Source organism: Hemitrygon akajei, chromosome 13 (assembly GCF_048418815.1).
Source record: "Hemitrygon akajei chromosome 13, sHemAka1.3, whole genome shotgun sequence".
NCBI classification, from domain to species: domain Eukaryota; kingdom Metazoa; phylum Chordata; class Chondrichthyes; order Myliobatiformes; family Dasyatidae; genus Hemitrygon; species Hemitrygon akajei.
Window position 1 is genome coordinate 39,458,007 of NC_133136.1, and position 24,013 is coordinate 39,482,019.

General features: G+C 39.7%; 1 protein-coding gene across 4 annotated transcripts in view; it reads right to left on the minus strand.

Moving 5' to 3' along the window:
* Nucleotides 1-1,824: 1,824 nt before the first annotated feature.
* Nucleotides 1,825-24,013, minus strand: part of LOC140737793 (cell division cycle protein 20 homolog) — a 61,808-nt gene continuing 39,619 nt past the window's right edge. For 3 of the 4 annotated variants that reach the window (XM_073064434.1, XM_073064433.1, XM_073064432.1), the window contains exons 8-12: nt 21,549-21,643; nt 19,183-19,414; nt 15,889-16,014; nt 14,404-14,521; nt 1,825-7,903 (exon numbers count right to left, since the gene is read on the minus strand). In XM_073064434.1, the coding sequence (XP_072920535.1) occupies nt 7,752-7,903; nt 14,404-14,521; nt 15,889-16,014; nt 19,183-19,414; nt 21,549-21,643 (723 nt within the window). In that variant the 3' untranslated portion in view covers nt 1,825-7,751. The remainder of the gene's footprint in view (nt 7,904-14,403; nt 14,522-15,888; nt 16,015-19,182; nt 19,415-21,548; nt 21,644-24,013) is intronic. The other variant, XM_073064435.1, reaches the window with a different exon arrangement.

Here is a 24,013-nt window from a genome sequence, read left to right on the forward strand (position 1 = left end):
CTCCATCCTTTACCTTTCCCACTCACCTGGCTTCACCTATCACCTTTTAGCTAGTCCACCTTCCCCTCTCCCCCACCTTTCCTTTCATGTCCTGAAGAAGAGTTTCAGCTAGAAATATCAACTATTTATTCATTTCTTTTCCACATTCTGTCATGGAAGAAATTACAATATGGAAAGACTCAAGAATGAGCCTCAAAATTCCTTGACAAAATGCAATATTCCTTATTATTCCAAAGAAGCTCTGGCCTATGGCAACTCTAGATGGATAGAATCACAGAGTACTCCAGCACATAAGTAGCCCTTTGGCCCATTTAATCCAAACTGTGCCTGTCCCATCTACATGCACATGGACCATAGCACTCTATACAACTTCCATCCATGCATCTATCCAAACTTCACTTAAATATTACACTTGAACGCACATCTACCACTTGCACTCATTCTACACTCATACCAACCTCTGAGTAAAAAATTTCCCCCTTAGATTCCCCTTAAGTATTTCTGTTTATTAAACCTTTGACCTCTAGTTCTAGTCTCACCCATCCTCAAAGGAAAAAGGAAAAAGCCTGGATGCATTGTTTGGTTGGCATCTGTCTGTCTCAAAGGACAATGGATGATGATCATCATCATCACAAGCCTGGGCAGAAGGTCTGGAGCTCCTGAGATGCCCAAATGTCAAGATCCCCCTCTCGGCCTCACCAGTGTAGTTCAAAGGAAAGCTTGTGAATCAATACGTTTGGCACCAGCTTGGCTGCAGGAGCTGCCAAAAGGTTGTTCAATGATGTTAAGCCGCCTTAGGCTGTCTGTGTTTACTCCTGTAAACTTTGTCTCTCCCGAGGCTGCCCACAAAGCAGTGGGGCTATTTACCCATAGCTGGGCATTTGGTTCACGAGCACCCAGTCATGTCCACACACCAGTGGGCCTGTGTGCTATGTGTGCAGGGGCCAGACCTCCTCTCCATCTTCTGTACTTCAGCCTGAGTCCAAAATGAGTTCAGTTTCCATGTGTCGTCAGCGAAGACGCACTACATGAGGTTTGCTGTTGGTGAGGCTGTGTACTGGCAGAGAGAGACTTACACATTCAGCTCTCCTTTTTGCAAGACTGCTAGCCAGCAGTGGAAGCTAAAAGTGAAAGCAAAACGCACTACCCATTACGCTACCACACAAGATGCTTCACAACGATCACCTGTAGGTATTAACTCTGTCTTTACTCCTCATAATTTTGTATACTGTACCTATATATCAGTGGTTCTCAACCTTTTCTATGCCATGGACCCCTACCATTAACCAAGGGGTCTGTGGACCCCAGGTTGGGAACCACTACTCTATTTGATCTACCATTGTTCTCCTGCACTGCAAGTCCCATTCTCTCTAACTCAGATCCTCATGTCCCACCAAAATGTAAATTTTCTTTGCGCTTCTGATTCTTTTTGTTATCTTTCCTGTAGCTAGGTGACTGGAATTACACACAATACTCCAAATGCAGCCTCATCAACATCTTAACAACATAACATCCCAACAGCTGTATTCTCAGGTCCCTTTGTTCTACCATACACCTCAGAGTCCTACGATTCACTGTGCAAGTCTTACCCTGGTTTGCCCTTCCAAAGTACAACTCCTCACACTTAACTGCATTGAATTCCATCTGGTTTTTTTTTTCCAGCCCATTTTCCCAGCCAATTAAAATAATGCTGCAAGCATTGATAGCCTTCCTCACTGTCCACTATACCCCCAATCTTGGTATTATCCACAAATTTGCTGACTCAGTTGAGAATCGGAATCAGAATCAGGTTTAATATCACCAGCGTATGTCATGAAATTTGTTAACTTTGCTGCAGCAGTACAATGCATTACATGATAAATATGGAAAAAACTGAATTACAGGTAAGTATATAAATGTACACATATTAAATAGTTAACTTAAGATAATCAGTGCAAAAACAGAAATTTTAAAAAAGTAGTGAGGTAGTGTACAAGGGTTCAATATCCATTTAGAAATTGGATGGCAGAGTGGAAGAAGCTGTTCCTGAATTGCTGAGTGTGTGCCTTCAGGCTTATATACCTCCTTCCTGATGCGAAGAGGGCATGTCCTGGGAGTGGGGGGGTCCTTGATGATGGAAGCCACTTTCTGAGGCACCGCTCCTTGAAGATGTCTTTGATACTGTGGAGCCTAGTACTCATGATGATGCTAAGTAATTTTATAACTCTTCGCAGCTTACTACAATGCTGTGCTGTATACACCCCTCCCCCACACACCGAAACTGGACGATGCTGCCAGTCAGAATGCTCCCCACAGTAGACATTTGAGTGTTTTAGGTAACAAACCTAATCTCCTCAAACTCCTGGCATTGGTTTTGCATTCATCACATCCAGTATGCACAAGTGATGGTAGAAAGATGCCCTGTAAACCATCTAATTCTCTTTGATATTGTTCCATCTCTGCATATTATTTCACAGGTGAAAATCAGTTAAATCAAGGGCAAATTTCTATTTGTGTGGATGTTGCAAGTGGAAAATCCAATGTTTAACGAACTACACTATTTATCATTAAAACTGGAAACATGCAAATCAGGTTTCAATGTAACAAAATCTGAACTCTACTGTTTAGTCTTAAATAAGGCGATCTTCAGCGTGCTGGTAGAATAAACAAATTAGGGTGATTCCCACATGTAAACTACACAAGAGTCACCATTTCTGAATGTGACCAGCTAATTGGAAACAATTTGCAATCAGAAGGTAATGTATCTCCAGAATTCTCTAGCCCAAGACATTCAATGAACTTGAGCATATTCAAAGCAGAAATTGACCGTTTCTGGACAGAAAGGGGTTGAAGGGATAGTGCAGGAGTTTAAGAAAAATGGGGAGAGTGGGGTGGAAGAACAACTATGATTCAGTGAATGGTGCAGTGGGTTCAAAAGTTCAAATGATCCACTTCTGCATCTACAACAAATGCTTCTATTATTAGATTAACTTCATTCATGCTTAGATTACTGCATTTCATACTGCATATGAAACATGAATACATTTTCTTGTGAATAGCTTATGGTTTATGGGTTTTGTTTAGGCTCGGAGGAGATTACTGCACAGGAAATATGAGCATGTAGTTACAAAAAGTTTTGTACTATGATGGAAATACTAGAACGTCATTACACTTGTGAAGAACGTTGTGGGAAGCCGGATCCTTAGCCAGACGTTATAAGGCTCAGATGTGTAGACCAGTTTGGTGGTACTCGTGGGTTTTCATCATTAAAGATACATATATCTATAGATGAATTCACAAACCACTTGCTATTAAGGAACGTGTGACAATTTAACCAAAGTATATTTCACACGATAAAAAACTCTGCAAATTGATCTGTTGAGGTTTTACATCTAGAACGATGACTCATCTTTCTTGTTCATCTGGAAACAGACCTGCAGTATACTTAGTGGTTTTCTTTTTGTTTCTTTTAAAAGTAGTCACTAAAAGTATGTTGCATTCACTGAGTAGTTGCTGCCTGCTGAACAAAGTCTATCATTAACTTGAGTTAGCATGTTGTTTCAATTCAGATTAAACAGGATTTGGTTTGATTGCTCATGAGCCAATTATTGCCAAATTGCAGGGAAATCTGGGTGGAAAACAAAGAGGAACTGAATCATCCCAGGCACATTCCAGTTATGCACAAAATGGTGATGAATTTCACAAACCCTTCAAAATGTAGCATACATTTAAGTCTGCTTACATTTAAGTTATAAGTCTGCTCATGATGTTCTGCCCAATTAAATGAATAAAGATGTTCAGATCAAAAACTGAGTTTTTCCCCATTAATATCACTGCTCAATCATGAAAATTTCCCACTGCTCTTCAGACCCCGCCACATGGTCCTCAGCCTCTGCATCTCCTTGCAGATCAGCTTCTGGTACCAGGGGATACCTGCACTGCATGACAATGAAGTCTTCACATCAGCATGGTGTGTACCTCCAGGCCAATACATGCAAGAAGTCTTGAGAGAACTTTGCAAATTTTCACTACGGTTCTAGTATTCTATGGCTGTCATTGTGTTCCCTTTCAATTGTATAGGTGGAAAGTATGTTGCTGTGAGGAGCCACAGAGTCAGAATTAAGTATTTCCCCCCCCCCTGAATCTGTGCTCTGGACAATACCAAATTTGTGTGGAGTCCATTGGGGTGAACAAGTTATGTATTCTTCTTGGAAACATGGCATTCTTCCGTGACTGTCTGGGTTTCCTCCAGCTGCTCCAATCTACTCCCAAAGTCCAAAGATGGACAAGTTACTAGGTTAATTGGTCATTGTAAATTGTCCTGTGATTAGACCTGGGATAAATAAGTTGGTTACTGGGCAGCATGGCTCTTTGGGCTGGAAAGGGCCTGTTCCATGCTGTATCTCAAAATAAGTATATAATGTTGCCAAAGATTTTCCCGTAGTATTTCACAATCACTCAACGTGTTACATGGCATGGAAAAAGGAAGCTTCAGCTCAAGTCTTCTATGCTGACCAAGTTGCCAGCTCATAGTCACCCATTGGCCTGTGTTTGGCCCATATCCTAGAGTCTAAGCGAAACCCATCTAGGCACCTATGCACATGCTTCTTACATAGTATTATCATGCCTCTGCTACTCCTCTGAAAGCATGCTCCATATACTCACCAGCTTCTGTGGTGGGCATATAGCTACATATCTTAATGAATACTGCCTTGGAAATTTTGATCCTGAAAATATATTGTTCATTAAATAGATGCAGGTAGGTTAAGGTGCTCCTGTAAACTGAGACTAGTACATTACAGATGAATAGGTCTTTGCCTACTGCCTCAATATCCATGATACACACTAAGTGGCCAATCATGTCTATAACAAAGCTTCATTCAATGAGTACAGTGATGTGACAATGAATGATTAAATTAGAAAAGCCATAAACTTACACCAGAGTGGACCTATTCCAAGATGATCATATTTTGGAGCTTTGATCTTGAATTAATATTGGCAAGGATGCATTTAAGCAATTGTCAAAGCATGGCTACATTAAACGTGCATCTGACACCAGGACAATACCAGACCCACCATCATGGATCATGACCAAAGTCTTGTTTTGCTAAGATAGTGTATTCTAAATTAACTTAGAACCAAATCAGGGACTGCCAACTTTTCTTACTCCAAGCCATTCAAATTCTGGACATCTACACTCTGGGGTGACAAGCTTATGATAGGTGCATTCTTGGTACTACCTGTAACTGGGACAGGATTCACAAATATCTAATGTACAGTGGTGAATTTAGCTTTACTTCTCCATTATCTCCCTCAACCCTAAACTCACCCTGTGGTCTAATACCCCAATTTGGATAAATCAAACATTCCTCAGTTGAGCAGAATCTATTGCCTTTATCAAAAACATTGTCTTTATCTAACTCCATCCCCGAGCCCTATCTCAGCACTATCCAACTCAAAAGCTTAATTTGAGGTCAAATATAATCCCAGGATCCAAGCTGTCTGGTTCACATTGAAATGATGTAATGGAGGGAGCTGTAAGCAATGCAGAGGTTGTTGTCAGAATAAAGGAAATGGCTTAATTCTTTATAATATTGAACTGGAAGAGACCATAGATCAGATGTGAGCAGGTATGTAAGGCATATGGAGGGTGGGTAGATGTTGGTTTTGTTCAGAGACAATTCAGAGCAGTAGCAGCTGGAAAACCTGACTGAAGAGATTCCAATATGGAATTGTGGGCGAGATAGACACAACCTGGGAAAACACTAAAACAATCAAGGGAGAGACAGACAGAGAGACACAGAGTCTGAAATCCTGAACCAGCTGCATTGCCAGCAGCAAGTTGATCTAGATCAGGGGTTCCCAACCAACAGTCCACAGACCATTGCTTAATGGTATTGGTCCATGGCGTAAAAAAGGTTGGGAATCCCTGATCTAGTGTAAAAAAAATGTAAAGACCTTTATTTACTGGATATTAGATTTAAGGATCCGTATTTTAATCATTCTGTCCTTTCCTGTTTTCATAATTTCCTTCAGCACTAAAACCTTAAGACTATAACACATAGGAGCAGAGGTGGGCCATTTGGCCCATCAAGTCTGCTCCACCATTGGCTGATTTATGAAATTGCTCAGCCCCATTCTCCTGCCTTCTCCCTGTAACCATTGATGTTCTAACTCAAAGAACCTATCAACTTCCACTTGAAATATATTCAATGAACTGGCCTCCATAGCAGTCTGTGGCAATGAATTTCACAGATTTACCACCCTCTGACTGAAGAAATTCTTCCTTATCTTTGTTCTAAAACAAAGGTTCCCAACCTTTATTATGCCATGGACTCATACCATTAAACAAGGTGTCCATGGACCCCAGGATGGGAACCCCTGTTCTAAAGGGACATCCTTCTAATCGAAGGCTGTGCCCTCTGGGCCTGGTCTCTCCCACTATAGGAAACATCCTCTCCACATCCTCTAGGTCTTTCAATATTTGATGGGTTTCAATGAGATTCCCCTTCATTTTTCTAAACTCCAGTAAGAATGCTCTTTATACATTAACCCTTTCATTCCTGGGATCATTCTCATAAAACTCCTCTGGACCCTCTCCAATGCCAAATCTTTTGACATCTTCCCACTCAATCAGTCCTGGGATCTTTATCCATAGTTGTTTCAGTCTGCTACTGACAGCTGACCTTCAGCTGCCAAGGCCATGGTTCTGCAATTCACTCCCTAAGCCTCTCCATTTCTGTACCCTTCTTTCTCGGTTTTAGATGGCACACTGGCACATCTATTAGAATTGTTACTTCACAGTTTCAGTGACCCAGCTTTGATCCTGATTTCCGGCACTGTCCATGTGGAGTCTGCACGTTCTTCCTTAGATGGCATGGGATTCCTCTGACTCCTCCAGTTTCATCCCACATCTCAATGGTGTACAAGCTGATAGGTTAATTGGCTACTAAAAATTGTCCCTAGTGTGGTGGTGGAATCTTTAGGAAGTAAATGGGAAGGTGGGGGGAGGGGGGCAAATATAATGTGTTAAAGTAGGATTAGTGCAAAATCACATTCTGGAGTGTCAACACTGACTCAGTGGGCTGAAGGGCCACGCTGCATCTTTCTAATGATGCAATGAATTATGTATTAACATTCTTCTTAACAGCCATCACTTTGATCATAAAGACATTAGAAAACGGAACAGGTGTTAGATGCATGGGCTTTAAGCTTACACACTCATTCAATAAGACCATAGCTGAGCCTGAATCTCAACCCTGCTATTGTTTTATTCTTCAATTTACTGTAAGCCTTGCAGTCTCTGTCTTGAATTTAAGTAATGACTGAGTCTACACAGCATCCTGTATAAAGGAACGCCTCCTTGTCTTTATCCTAATCATTTACTCCTAAACCTGAGACAATAATAAAGTTTTGATTATTTACCCTAACATCCCCCAGAAGTTGCACAGAGGTCAGTGTTGTTTACTAATTTTCTGTGAAGCGCCTTACTATACTGAATGTACTACAGCATATAGATTCAAACCCTTGCTGTTTTGTTGGTGTGTGTTCTTTCATCTTGTGCACCATGATGCAAAATTCAATTCTAATTGACCACATAATCTGCTTATATAAATGTTCCACCTGATGAGTGGAATCTCACTGTCATGAATGGTGGTTTACATAATATTCTATTATATTTTTTAACAATAATACATTTTCTATTATTATATTCACTAACTGCTTGATCTTCTACAATAAATATTATGAGACCACAAATCAGATAATGTACATTAAAAAGTCACTGTCCCTTCCATGAAACTATCTGCTGTCTGTTCTTTGACAGTCAGGCAATTCCACAAACAGACCGTTTCATCGGCTGCTGCTGAAAACACCACATTGCAATCAGGACTCGATGCCATGTGCAGAACTCTCCCTCTGTGGCCTGCAAAGGAAGAACATGACATTAAAAGATCTTTATTTGAGGATGAGTGTGAGAGATCAAGCAGGATATGGCACAGACAACCAGTTTTACCACAGTAACTCATATGATGTGCATATTAGCCTCCATTTACTAGCATTCTTAAGAACAAACAACAATAAGTTCTAGAGATACGCTAAAAACACTGGTATTTCAGGATATATCTGAATGGAAGATCATATATTAGACAAATATTAAAAAGCAAAAGAAACTAAAACTACTGGAAATCTAAAATAAAAGCAGAAAATACTGGAAATACTCAGGTCATCTGTGGTGATAGAAACAGTACATACAGCATGTTGAGCCGTTCATCAGAAATAAAAGAAATTAGAAATCAAGCATTTTGTTAGTTGCAAGAAAGCAATGATGTGGAGAGAACCAAGGAAATGTTTCTAATATGGACAAAGTAACACAGTGATAATGGTGCCAGCTATGAGGGGATGGTAAAATCTTGTTAACTGCATCAGAGCCCAGATTAAAGGTCTCAACCCAAAATGTCAGCTGTCTGCTTCCCTGCATACATGCTGCCTGATACACTGAGTTGCTCCAGCTTTTTGTGTGCTGTTTTCTGCATTTCTTTTCATTGCCTGCATGGTAGTGTAGAAGGCACCATGGTAGAGTAATGATTCATGCAATGCTTTATAGTGCCAGCTGTAAGACTGGGGTTCAATTTATTTTGCTGCCTTTAAGCAGTTTGTACATCCTCTCCATGACTATGTATGTTTTCTCCAAGTGCTCCAGTCTGCTCAAAAAAAGACATATGGTTAGGGTTAGTGGGTTCTGGGCACACTATGTTGCATATAGGCTACCTAGCACAATCCTCCCTGTTATGAGTTGACGAGAAGATGCATTTCACAATAATCTTTGGTGCACACATAGCAAATAGAACAGATCTTTCACCTTCCATTTACTTCTTCTTACCCACACATTGATCTTTCCGAAAGCTGAGATACAATAGAGGCTATTGACACCGCTGCACAAGCTTAGCACCACAATGTTTACTACAGATAAAAGACCACAGACTTCAAAGCAGAAAGAGCGATTAAAGTATGTGCTGTGGGTTTCCTAAAACCTTCAAATGTTCTTTTTTTTATTACTCATTTGACTTTTATCCAGTGACATATTATTTTTCTTAGATCACTCCTTGGCAATAAAGCAATAGTCAGGATCTTTGAGCTTTTTTTTAAATGTCCACTTTCTATCTAGTAGAAGCATTAATTGTCTTAGCTGTGTTAATAATAAGTAATATTATACCAAATAAATTTACCCCTGTCAGTCCTGAAGATAACCCATGAAATATTAATGTGGTGTATATTAAGAGTGTTGCATGAGTAGTGTAGAAGGCTGGCTATTAGCAGCTGCAAATTGCCAAGACATTAGATAAGGGGTGTAAAGGCAAAATATAGCCCAACAGAAAAAATGGGGAAGAGCCAAGGGATTCTCTTCTGTACTTATTCCATAATGATCTTGTGTTTTGAGTATTTCTCAGGAATTCAATCACACATTGAACAAATCACCTTGTTTAAAATAATTTTGATTTCCTTAATGAGTTTTCTATTTGATTTTCACACAGGTTCCATGCATCTTTTGTGCCAACCAGTCTCTCAGTCTGCTCTGAGTTCTTGTGTTCTGACGATTTACATCAACAAAGGGTCATATATTTAATCCATATAAAGGAAATCCTGAAATGTATTGCATTCTCAGCTGATATCGCCTCATGTTCTGAGAAATATGGTTATGCAAGGGACAATGCTTCTGGGGCATTAAAATTTATTTTGACTCTCTCTACAAGGATTACCTCCTGTGCCTTTCCTTGGATCACCTGTAAACCAATCCTCCAAAAGAGGAAGAGAAATTGTTGAAGTCCATTATGTTAGACAAGTTCACTAATCAACAAATTAAGATTTGTTGGTGAAGAAAACAAAAACAAGTTCCAAGATGGTTATCAACTGCACATCAAACAAGTTAACACAAATCACAAGACTGAGAAGCCCACTTATCCCCCTCCTGGCACTTATCCCTGCAAGTGTGACAAGTACTACACCTGTCCCTTCACCACCATTCATGCCTCTAAACAGTCCTTCCAGGTGAAACAACACTTCACCTGTGAGTCTGTCGGGGTCATCTATTATATCTGGTGCTCCCTCTGTGGCTTCCACCACATCATTGAGACCCAATACACACGAGGGCAGCTTTGTCAAGCATCTTTGTTCTGTCTGCCACAAAAGGCAGGACCTCCCAGTGCCACCCATTTCAATTTGACTTCTCAATCCCATTTTGATCTGGCTGTCCCTGGCCTCCTCTACTGCCATGATGAGGTCAAACTCAAGTCGGAGAAGCAACACCTCATATTCCGCCTGTGTAGCCTCCAACCTGATAACATTAATTTCTCCAACTTCAGGTAATTTCTCCCCCTCTTCCTACTCTATTTTTCCATACTTTCACCCTTTCTCATTTCCTCTGCTACCCATCTCCTCCCTCTAGTTCCCCTCCTAATTCCATGATCCACTGTCCTTTGCTATTAGATTCCTTCTTCTTCAGCCCTTTACCACTTCCACCTAAGTCCTACCACCCACTTACTTCATTCACCTCCCTCATCTACCCACCTTCCCCTTACCTTGTCTCATCTATGACCAGCCAGCTTGTAATCCTTCCTCTCCGCCCCTCCCCCCAAACTCATATTCTGGTTTCTGTCTCCGTCCATTCCAGTCCTGATGAAGGGTCTCAAACTGAAATGTTGACTGTTTATTCCTCTCCATAGATGCTGCCTGACCTGCTGAGTTCCTCCAGCATTTTGTATATGTTACCGAAGATTTCTAGCATCTGCAGAATTGAAATTTTTAGAAAACTGTTGCTTTCAACTGATAGCATGAAATTTGTGGTCAACACTTGATCCAGAAACTGTTCTCACTTTAATAACTCATCCCAAAATATTCTACTTCCAATGACAATCTAAATCAGGGGTTCCCAACCTTTTCTATGCCATGGACCCCTAACATTGACCAAGGGGACAGTGGATCCCAAATTGGGAACCCCTGGTCTAAATGCAAAAAACTGTAGCTACAAGGAAACCTAAAATAAAACAGAAAATAATGAAAATACTCAAGTAATTAGATAGCACAAATGGAGAGATAAACATAATTGAGATTTTAGCTTATTTCTATAGATACTTTCCAACCAACTGAATCATTTCTGCATTTTCAATTTTACTGAAAATTTGGAAATGTTGCAACGTCTTTGATACTGTACTGCAGCAACAAACCAGATAATGAGCTTAATCCATACACACAGGCATGCGGATCAAAAGACACTGCCCTCACTTTCCATGAAATATCAACACAAAAAAATGAAATATGGAGTTCTAACCCCAAATGAATAAATTATGCACCTCAAATGGGTGTAAACTAGGGAAGTTATCAACATACAAAAAACCTTGCATGGATTGCTAACTTTTTTATCTATAAATCTTGCAGAAATATTTGTCAAAATTTCAATCACGCATTTCTTTAAAAACATTTCTTATGGCAATGTTCCTTTGTCGACATTTGTCATTCACTTCAGCTACCTCATGAATCGCTATGAATCACAAGCTCCACCTTTCATGGAAGCTGGCTAACGCTATTCCATTGTTTAAGAAGGGTAGCAAGGACAAGCCAGGAAACTACAGATTGATCAGCCTGACATCATTGGTGGGGTTTTTAAGGCTGATTTATACTTCTGCGTAGGCTCTATGCTGTAGCCTACGCTGTTGTGAGCATTTATACTTGTGCGTTGGTGCGTCTGTGTCTCTCTGCAATTCACCGCCAAAACGCTAGTTGGTGGTGGGGTTTCTATGCCACTGTGTTGAGTTCCTTTGTGTACTTCAAACAATGGCGACTTTAAACTGAGCGCATCATGTTGAAGTTGGAGCTAATAACAAGAGTTACTTTTATTGAAATTACTGCAATGCAGAAAAAAGAGAAGACGTCGGAGGAGATGGTGTGTACGACCATTGAATGGATTGAGGCAGAAGGAAGGTGAACTTTCTGTGCTTGTCCAGCCACTGAGAGACGTGGACGAGGAAGTGCATTTCAAATATTGGTGGAGAAGAAGCAGCAACCAGAAATGTGTAGGAAGAAAAGCGGACCAATCACAGTTGTTGAGGTCTGCATCGCCGCGACGCGTAGTTACATTTTTGGGGAGGTGCGTGTCAGGCTACAGTGTAGGGTATGCACGGCTACATCGTACCTATGGCGTAGATTTGATGCAGAAGTATAAATTGGCCTTCACTGGATGGCATTCTGAGGGAGAAGATCCTCCAGCATTTGAATAGATGGAGTCTGATTAGGAGCAGTCAACATGGGTTTGTGCAGGAGAAGCTGTGTTTGATAAACCTTTCAGAGTTCTTTGAAGAGATAAACAAAAAGCTCTTTGAGGATAGGGCAATAGATCTTACCTATTTGAACTTCAGCAAGAACATAGACAAGGCCCCATGTGGTAGCCTGGAAGATTAGTCCCATAGAATCCAGAGAGAGCTAGTTCAGCAAATTCAAAATTGTCGGAGGAAGGAAACAGAGGATGGTGGTTGAAGGCTGCTCTTGGAATGGAGAATGGTGATTAGCGGTGTGCCACAGGGGTCAGTGTAAGGACCCTTGATGTTCATTATTCATATAAATGATTTGGATGTGAATGCAAAAGGGCTAATCAGCAAGTTTGTAGATGACACTAAATTAAGTGTTGTTGATAGTGAAGGTTATCATGGATTACAGGGGAATCTTGATCAGTTAGGGAAGTGAATCAAGGGTTAGCAAATGGATTACAATCCAGTTAAGTATGAGATTATGCATTTTGGAAAGTCAAACCAAAATACGATTTATACTATGAATGGTAGTGTACTAGTGAGTGTAAGGAACAAAAGAATCTAGGAGGACAAATGCATGGTTCTTTGTAAGTGGTGTCACAAGCAGACAGGGTGGTGAAAAAAGGCATGTAGCATGCATCAGTCAGGGCATTGTGCATAGGAGTAGGGACATTACATTGCAGTTGCTTAAATTGTTGGTAAGGGCACACGTATAGTATAATTTTGGGACCCTGTTACAGGAAAGACAAGTTTAAATTACAAAGGACGCAGAAAAGGTTTGCAATGATATGCCCGGACTAGTGAGCATGAGTTTATAGGGAGAGGGTGGTCAGGCCAGGTCTTTATTCCTTAGAACATAAGAGAATGAGAGGCACACTTAAAAAGGTGATTAATATTGTGAGAGGCATAGGCAAAATGGAAGATAATAGTTTTTTTTTTCCCAGTGTAGATAAGAGGGACAATAATAGCCATTTCCCCAAGGAAGCAGGATCCACAACTGGGAGGCATATACTTTGGAGTCAGGAAATGGAGAGGAGGTATGCTCCAAACACAGAGCAGCAAAAACAATTTAGCAGGAGCAATCACTTTAATAATAAACTGCAAAATAATGAGCTTCAGAACAAGATAGAGCAGATACTTATATGACAAGGTAACTGAAGGCTAGGAGCAACTGGTTGAGGCTGGCTGGTTCAATGGGTGAACAAGGACTGCAACTGAGAGCTGGGGGGTAACTTCCTTAACAAAGGATGGTGAGTTTATGGAATGAGCTGCCTGAAGAAGTGTTTGAGGTGGTACAATAGGATCATTAAGAAGCATTTCTGATAGGTACGTGGATGTGAGGGGCCTGGAGGGATATGGGTAAAAGTGGGACCAGCTAGGTAAACAAAATGGTTGGCATGGACACATTGGGCCAATGAGACTATATCCATGCTGTATTGATCTAAAATTCTATGACTGACTTTTAGATAACTGAACTCTTCCTATCCTCTTTTATGAAGTCCAAAGGCCAACCTTCAGGTTGTTGTCAAAGTAAATAACATTGATTTATTTAGTGTTTAGAAATATTAATTAATAATCATGCAACATTGACACATGTTTCATTAAATCTCTATGGCAGGTACTGCATCTCAATGGCCAGTGGTACAAGGCAAATGTTGTAAGCACCAAAGTAAGTATTCTAGACAACAGTATGATGAAAAAAAATTCAGAAGGGGTGGAAGTTGCACTTGCAATATATATAAGCGTGGGCTCTAGATGACATCCTTGGATTTCTATTAATTCACACTAGAGATAGGGCCCAGATTACTGCAATGAAGCTTGGGAAAACCCATGTGTTTTCAGCACAAAGTATTTCAAATCATTAAAGCACATACGTATATTTATGGTAAAATAAAAATTATTTAGTACATTTTAAGAACTTTAAATCAATTCACAGCAAAGAAGAATCCAACTTCAATATTTCATTTAGTGATCATATCACATTTCAATGAATCACTTACGGCATTTCGAAATGTACTCCTAGAGAAGCAAAATATGATAAATCTAGTCCCACCACTCAGTACCCTTAGAACAGTTCTTGGTATATTTACATTTTCACTCAATCCGTAAGGTGCCCATATCATACCTTTGAGATCAGCTGATTTTGTAAGGGATGGGTAGTTCCAGACTGAGACCTGATGTTTGGGAAAACCATGACCAGTTACTAGCTCTTTGTACTTTGGTAACCAGAGCAATGAACAAATCTGGAAAGGAAAACAAATGACTTTTATTACCACAATATGTCATTTATTTCATATGAGAAATTGATCGTTTCAACCTTTTGTCATGGGATTTTATGGCGTAAAAGTAACTTTATCATGGGATCACACTTCCAAGTAGGTGGTGTTTGGCAGAGAGGTGGGAGGAATAATTTTCACGCATTCTGCTTGTATCACTAATGTACAGTTCATTTGAAAACTGCATAGTTTCTACTGGTGGACGGGCATTACACAAATTGAGATTCAAATCTGTTGAAAAGAAAGCTTCATTTATCCTGGGTTGGGGTCCATTGCCCAAACTCGCTGCCCACCTTCTTGATGCTTCTGATCTGGAAAAGTGATTCCATTGGCTTAAACAATCCAAGCAGTGAAGTGCTTGTTAGCAACAGTGCTTCCATAATCACGTCACATAATCAAGTCTGAACAAGCCCTGCCCCCCAAAAGCCCTCTGGAAGCCTTTGACAGCCTTTATCACCTGTCAAAATATTTCAATGGTTCTCAAACTCAGAACCAGACCTGCACATTTTCCTGTGGAATGTGAAAACAAACAGGAAATTCATTGGGCAGCTGCTCTTACTTCGATGCAACAAAACTGGAGTGCAGAAGTAGTCTGAGAGTATTTATTTCTTTAATTTATGTAGAGATGCAGCACGGATGATTAGGCCCTTCAGGCCCACCGAGCTGCCCCACCCTACAATCCACCGAGTTAATCCTAGCCCAATCACAGGACAATTTACAATGACCAATTAACCTACTAACTGGTATTTCTCCAGACTGTGGGAGAAAACCAGAGCACCCGGAGGAAACCCACACGTTCACAGGAAGAACGTACAAACTCCTTACAGACGGCGCTGGAATTGAACTCCAAGCTCCGATGCCCCAAGCTGTAATAGTGTCACCCTAACCACCACACTACCATGGCACCCCTCATAAAAGAAGTGCTCCATATTACCTGGGAGAACAATTGCAATAAATTCTGTGTTAAATGGGGTAATATTATTGATATGCATGGAAATTAAAGAAAAGGTGCATTTTACACACTTGAGGAACACATTAAATCACTGTTTAAAAACACCAGGCATGAGCATATCATGGTTGTGACCTAATAGAAGCCAAAACTTTTCTGATCATAACATACCTCAGAAAGCATGGATGCCACTAAAGAAAAGCACAAAGAAACCATGGCCTCTACTTTGTCCATAAATAATTGTAAATGCCACAATACAGTATATTCAAGCTATTTCACCATTGGATCAAAATCAATATATAAAATTCTCCTAACAACAAAACCTAACTGCAAAGTTAAATGCAGTAATGCCAACTTCATATTATAAATTTCAATCCTTTCTTACTTGTGAACTTGTATCTATATCTTGAATGCAGGTCCCACTTCTTGTGTCCCATATACGCAAATGTCCATCTTTCATTCCTCCCCCAACAGCAAGAATTTGAGGTTGCCATGGGCACCAGTTCATGGCCTGTTGAAAAGTGTATTCAATTATTGTTAAATTTTAGATTTATTTTCTTGCCACCTCTATTGTTTCATTCTATTATTGCAGAAAGTGCAAATATGGATTTAAATTTTCAAATTGTGTCCTTAATATCAATAGTTCATTTGAACCATGTCATTTTGCAATAGGTTAACCGTGACATTCAACAGGTAATGAATCTTTTTATAATGTTCTGTGTGAATGGGTAGAATAGGCAATCTTGGGTTCTGTAAAGAGTAGGGCAGGAACAATTGACCACTCACAACTGAATATATCAGTACTGGAAAATAATTTGATTGAAAGAATTTAATTTGATTGTTGTAGAATTGTTTGACTGTGTCTATTGTATTCTGCTTTGTTACTTAGCAAACATCTGAAAATAGACAACTTTTAAATATAGACTAATAAGCTGCAAGTCTAACAACCTGCCTTTGAGATTCATCTATATAATTGCAAACCAGATTTCAACATGCTTGGTACCACTGTTAACCAGAAGCTTAAGAGAACCAGCTCACTACCTACTGCAATTCTAAGAAGTCAGATGATAGTTATCTTGTACATATCCTCAAAGCAAGGAGGTGTGTCACCCACAGGAAGTTATTCATCTTCTGATTCCCCACTAACAAGGCATAAGTAGGAATCTTACAGTTCCGTGCAGAAGTCTAAGGCACATATATATAGCTAGGGTGTCTAAAACTTTTGTACAGTACTACAATAATTTTATTTACTGCTGCCTCTAAAAAAACAAATTTCATGAAATATGTGAGTGATGATAAACCTGATTCTGATACAGGTCTCTATTGTGGATTGAGAGTGAGAAAGGGAAGGGAGGGGGAGGGAGCAGGAAGCACCCAACAGACATTCTATAATGATCAATAAACCACTTGTTTGGAATTAAATGCCTGGTGTCTCAGGACAGGGTGTGTGTGTGTGTGTGTGTGTGTGTGTGTGTGTGTGTGTGTGTGTGTGTGTGTGTGTGTGTGTGTGTGTGTGTGTGTGTGTGTGTGTGTGTGTGTGTGTGTGTGTGTGTGTGTGTGTGTGTGTGTGTGTGTGTGTGTGTGTGTGAGACTTTTACACAATACTGTAAATAATTAATTAATAATTGCATAAAAATTAATTAAAATAAAGTGCAAAAATGTTATTTTAACATTAAAGGCTGCCATAAAGCCAAGTGGCCCCTCAGGTTATGATGGTAAAGTGGCTTACTCTAGACAAGAAAATCTGCAGATGCTGGAAATCCAAGCAACACGCACAAAATGCTGGAGGAACTCAGCAGGCCAGGCAGCCTCTATGGAAAGTAGTAAACAGACATCATCTCAGGCCAAAACATCAACCGTTTACTCATTTCCATAGATGCTGCCTGGCCTGCTGAGTTGCTCCAGCATTTTGTGTGTCTGCTTACTCTGTTCTATACAGTCATCTGAAGTCTGGAACACATTGATAAGCAGAGTAATGCTAATCGGCAATGCTTACTGAACCACAGCTAAGTGAAGTGCAATTTGACTCATTTTCTCAACCACAACTGCTTCCTTGAAGCTAAGTACAAAGCTTGGTAATAGTAAGCAGAGAGTGATGGCACCAGATTATTTTTGTGATTTGAAGACTACAACAAGTGTTATACCATTGGGATCTGGCGCTGGGACCACTGTTGTTTGTTAAATAATTATGATATGGATATAAGTGTAGGAGATAAGTTGAGCAGAGCAATGGCTGATGGATGTTAATCCTGAAAGTGCAAGTTGATGCACTTTGTGAGGACAAATAAGAGCTATGAATGGCTGATGTTGAGGAACAGAGGAACACTCCTGTACAAATCTTGGGAATCCTGAAGGTAGATAACGTCTTACCAGACATAGAATACAATAATTGGAGGTTACTGCACAAATTTCTAAGACATTGGTAAGGCCACAGCTAGAACACTATGTGTACTTCTAGTCAATACAGTACAGAAAGGATACCATTGAACTGGAGAAAGTACAGAGGAGATTCACCAGGATCTTGCTCAGGATAAATTACTTGGATTCTGCATAGACTGCAAAGACAGTGTTTTTCAAGGAACACAGAAAACTGAGAAGGAAACTTATAGGTGTATTCCTGAAGGGAACTTTTCCTCAAAACAGAAGTACCTAAAACTAGAAGGTAAGGGAAAAGAGGTTCAAAGAGAATCTGTTAAAGATTTTTTTGGACCCAAAGGATAGCTGGAATCTGTCTAAAGGGGTATTGAAGGCAAGTATTCTCTCATCATTTAAGAATCATCAAAACACACAGCTGAAATGTGTGACTGGTCTAAGATGACACTGGTGAAGCACAGCAGCAAATTAAACACACGTTTTCTTGGATATGATCACTGCAATCAAAAGTCTATAACTTCACTTTTGGAGTTGAGCTTTTGAACTGCCTATATGACCTGGCATTTTTGCATGTGTGAACTGAAGTCTCAAAGGTGCAGGACTGTTGCCGCACGGCAGGGTTTGGGCCAGAGAGGGGCAATAAGCCAAAGTATGGACATTGCTGCAGTAGACTTGGAAATAATTCAATACTGCAGGACTGAGGTGAGGCAAGCAGAGGCAAGGCAGTGGGGCTGGGCTTTGGCCCAGGTCAGACAGTGAGGAACGATCTAAGGATTGCCAATTTAAGTCAGATTGAAAGGTCAGGCTGGAGGCAAGCCACAGGCCGATTACAGCTCGCTGCTCTGCGAGGTTTGCTTATCTCTTCACTGAACTGAGGCCGTGGCCTTCAACTAACGGGCTCCTGGATCGGCTACAGTGATGACTGGCTTCATAGATGACTCACTTTTGTGAACTTCAGTTCTGAATGTTATTTGCTTACTTTTATTGTTTGCAAGTTTCGGTTTTTTTTCTGCACATTGGGTGTTTGACGGTCTTTTTTTAATAAAATCTATTGGGTTTCTTTGTTGTGTGACTGCCTGTAAGGAGACGATTCTCAAGATTTATAGAGCATACATACTTTGAACTTTTTGAATTACTGAGTATGGAAGGCTACAGACCCATTGTTGGCAAATGGGATGGTTAGCAAGCTGTGTTGTATGATGATATGTCTGTAACACTACAATGCTAATCAATATTTTGAACCAATCTGTTAGCAATAGAAAGGAAACATATGCTACAATACTACACTTAATTCATCAGGATTCACCTTTACAGCTGACTCTAGATTATTAATGGTCAGATCCGGTTTACTACTGGTGTTGACTCCAGGATCATTGTGCCAGATATTCAGCAGACCATCATTTCCACCACTAGCAAGGAATGCACCATCCAGTGACCATTTAAGGCTACATACTTGTGAATCATGACCACAGAGAGTGCCAACATGGTGTCGTGCAATTCGTACATCGTGATGATGAATGGATCCAAACCGAGAACCACTACAACAGATAAAAATATATGTAAGAAAGGAACACCAACATATTCATACCCACTTCAGCAGAACCCAGTAGCTACTTAATATATGAAGTTCCATGAATAATATCCCAAAAATTCTTCCATGTTCCAAATAAAGAACATAATGTAAGTGTATAAATTAATTTTGTTCATAATAGGTCACTCTATATCCTTTAGTTTCGATAGCAATTTTTAGAATTACATTTGGCAACACATCTTAATCTTCAGGTTTAAAATCACTATTTTTGTTCCATTTGAAATAACAATGAATTTGATCAGTAGCTCAGCATATTATGTCAAAATACATGGCGATTACAGCACATCTAAAGGCAATTTTACCTAATTAATTAAAGCCAATGCTAATGCTCTACATTCAACCCAGAGTCAATTAATATAGCTGATAATAATCTTCTCTGGCTTTGGTAATATAGTTTAAATGGTTAATAGATAGAGTATGATTTTCAGTTGGCCCTTTATTGGAACACACTAGCGTCACTCTCCTGCTAGAAGTCAACGGAGAAGGTTTGACTAAAATTAACCCTATGGAGTCACATTTTAATTTAGGGATTTAAATTTAAAAGTAATTCCTTAAAGTAATTGCCAACATATCAATGCTAACTGATTGTGTTATGTAATAACGCTGCAATCAAGCAAGTAGAAGTTTCTGTGAAATCCTTACCTACAAAATATGAAAGAGGCTATAACTTTAATTCCTAGTTTCCTGGAATCAGTTGAGGAAAACTAACGTTAAATAGCACTACTGAGCCAAACAACTGTGCTATGGTAAGGGTTAGAGAAGTAGCATAGTAGGAAAATTTAGGAAGCACACTTAGGCACTGAAGTTATAAAAGAGGAAATGGAGAGTGGATGCTCAACAGATACCCAGGTAAGGCTGATTGACAGGAAAGTTATAAGAAAATAAGATGTCATCGTTGTAGATAAGTAGACAGAAGTCAACAAGGCCAACAAGCAAGATCCAATGAACAATAGGATGTGGCCCCGTGCAGTCTGCTCTAGTCGATTTAGGGTGGAATGCCAAAGACCTGGAAGAAAACCACTGGCAGGCGAAATATTCAAATAACTGTGGAATGCCTAACAGTCTAAACAGTACTTGAAGTAGCCCATGACTTGACAATGTAACTGATCATCACCCAACCCCTTAATCCAGCCTGTATTAGTCCTGCAGTTGCACAATCCTATGAGAATTCCATTATCCTGGAGGTGGTAAGTACCACATCCATTCTACAAGTAATGCCCAGACCTCAAGTGGTAGTCCCTGAGGCCTAGTCACTGCTGGGCCACCTAAAGGGCCTTCTGACATTCAGAAACAGTTAAAAAAGATAAGATAGAACTTATTAAACAAAAGCAAATTTTTAAAACTTTCAACTTATGTAAGTTAAACAAAAGAAGAAGAAGTAAATAAAATAAAAGGGAAAAAGTAAATTACTTCATGAAATGTAATTTATCTCTCAGTCTAGTACAATCCAGTACTAACCCTGGATGTGGTGTTGATGTGTCCACATCGGACCTTCCGCTCACTCCATACTTCTGTGCTTAGTGCTAGATAAATAAATCTGAACAGCTTGGAGTCTGCCATTTGTTCCCCTTGGATCATTAGTGTGTCTTGGATCATTAAGTTACTCACCATGGATTTTAGATAAGAATACAGCTATGTGAAATACAGCAGATAATATACTGAATATTAGTGATGGAAAACATATGGACAATACAAGACTAGTATTATAAGTTTTGGAAAAAGAAATTTTATGGGAACTAAATGAAAGTAGCAGCTTTTCCAATAGCAAAAGGCTTATCCATTGGCTAATGTTAGACAAGCTCAGTCAACACAAAGGCAGTGGAGGAGCTGCAGAAGATGGTAAACAGTCAAAATGTGTATTGTCAGCACTTATGTAATAAGAGTATATATTGTAGACAATTTTCCTACCATTACTCAGGTTACTGGCTATTTGACCCAGCAGATACTTTGGTCTAAGCTATTTTACTTACCAATAGCGTTCAAGCAGTCATATGTCTTAATCATATACAATGAGTAAAAACTCAATCAGTATTAAAATGATTATATAATGTAAACATTCAACCTGCTTACTACAGACGTACCTGGTAAGAATGTGGTCATTCCAACTAAGAGCTCCAACCATTGAGCAATGACTTTGCATATTTCGCAATTTCTTCTTCGTCTCAACATCCCACAGCTTGGATTGTAAATAAAATTATTATAAGAGAAACTTGCAAAAATATTTTCCTTTCTATAATGCTTTGAAGTATTTACATGCAATCTATAGAAATTTTCTTTCTGCATCTTCTATAGCTGTTGGCTTTTACCTGTACTGTCTTCTATGCATATACAGTATAAAAAACATTCCTACACATCTCTTTCCAATCTTTTTATTATTGTTATTAATATCAACAAAACAAAATTGATACATAGATAATGGGATTACAAACATACACATTTCAAATGAAGTAGCCACTTAGTGGCTGTCTCAATTCCACAAAAACAAAAGGCTGTAATTACGTCCAGATTATCAGTATCTTAGTGATATTATCGTAGATAACTATTGGCTGTAACTCTAGGGTAACTCCACTGCTCTTCAGGATAGTGGTGTGGATTTGTTCGCATTCACAGAATAAAAAAATTGTCACGTCTGTGTATCTTTTCATCCAAAAGACTATGTCCAACAGTGCCACTTCAAATTTTTGTGAATAAACTTCAGGAGTGAGGATTGAACATGTTCAAAGTTTAAAGTAAATATATTATCAAAGTAGATATATGTCACCATATACTACCTTAAGATTCATTTTCAATAGGGCATTCACAGTAAATATGAAGAAACACAAGAGAATCAATGAAAAACTGCACACAACAAAGATGGACAAATAACCAACATGCAAAAAATAACATTGTGTAAATATGAGTTGTAGAGTACTTGAAAGTGAGTCCATGGAGTGAGTGAAGTTATCCTCCCCTGTTCAAGAGCCTGATGGTTGAGGGGTATTAACTGTTCCTGAACCTGGTGGTGTGGGACCTGAGACTCTTGCACCTCCTTCCTGATGGTTGAGGGGTATTAACTGTTCCTGAACCTGGTGGTGTGGGACCTGAGACTCTTGCACCTCCTTCCTGATGGTTGAGGGGTATTAACTGTTCCTGAACCTGGTGGTGTGGGACCTGAGACTCTTGCACCTCCTTCCTGATGGCAGGAGTGAGAAGAAAGCATGGTCTGGATGTGTCACAACCACAGACACGGCTGCCCAGCAGACTCGGCAATTGCGCTTGTGAATATGCACAGGTCAGATAATTATTCTTTCATTATGACTGTACTTAACTTCTTTCTTTTCATTGTAGCACCTGTCAAGACGTGAGCAAAGCACAGCAAAGTTACCCTGTATGCTTGCATTCAGCCTTGCCTGAGAACACTGGACTGTCGAGTCGGCAGATGCTGAGGACTAGCAGTATTTGTTTTATATTTAAATAGTCCTTTCAGCCGCGGTGTTGGCATCTAATTTTCCATTTGAGAGTTTTAGTTAATGGCCCTGTTTGGCCTAGTGTTGATTGTTTTTTTTTTCCCTTAAAATACTGTTGGCATTAAAGTCTGTGAACTATCGGCTCACTTCAGCATCTCTCAATCCACACTTGGGCCATATCCAAACAAACTGACAGGATGGTGGAGTTGCTTGAGGATGGTTGCTGCTTTCCAGGAACATCACTCCTTGTAGGTATACTCAGTGGTGGTGAGGGCTTTAACTGTGATGAATTGGGCTGCATCCACTACTTTTTAAAGGCTTTTCTATTCAAGGACATTGGTGTTTCCATACCAGGCTGTGATGCAACTCCACCACGCATCTATAAAAGTTTGTAAATGTTTTTGATGACACGCCAAATCTTCACAAACTTCTAGGAAAGTAGAAACACTGCCTGCCTTCTTTGTAATGGCACGTTTGGTCATGTAACCTAATGATCTTCACACCAGAATGAAAGCTAAAGAGCCTGCTCTCAAGAATGTCTGAATGTAACTATCTAATGTTTGATTGTTTCCACTATGACAGGAGTAATTAATGTAAGATGGTCCCTCAACCAACAGAAGTGAAACTGGCATAAGGATCCAGACTTGAGGACAAGATCTGGCCCCCTCCCCACGCACCCTGGCAACTCTGGCACATGTATCCAGAATTTTGTATACAGTCATTGTTAATATCTGAAGTTTATCTCTTCAACTGGTAATCATAATTGTATTATGTGTGTACATAATGAAGAACTTCAGTTACCAGTGTGCAATGCAGTGGTTCACCAGGAACCGGAAGTGACATTGGTGAACTAGACAGCGCACGCTAAAGAGTGGAGCTGAAGCCCTGAATGTTAATAAATGTGCTGAAAACCATGCAAAGTTTCTCTTTTATCAAGAACAAACATAAAAATAATGATTGGGCTGAGCTGTTCTCCAGTCTTGGCAATTTACTTACAAACGTTTTGTCACCATGCAAGGAGACATCGTCAATGCGCTGTTGATTCCATAATTGTTTGCAAGTAACTTGCCAAGATTGGAGAATAAATCAACCCAACCATC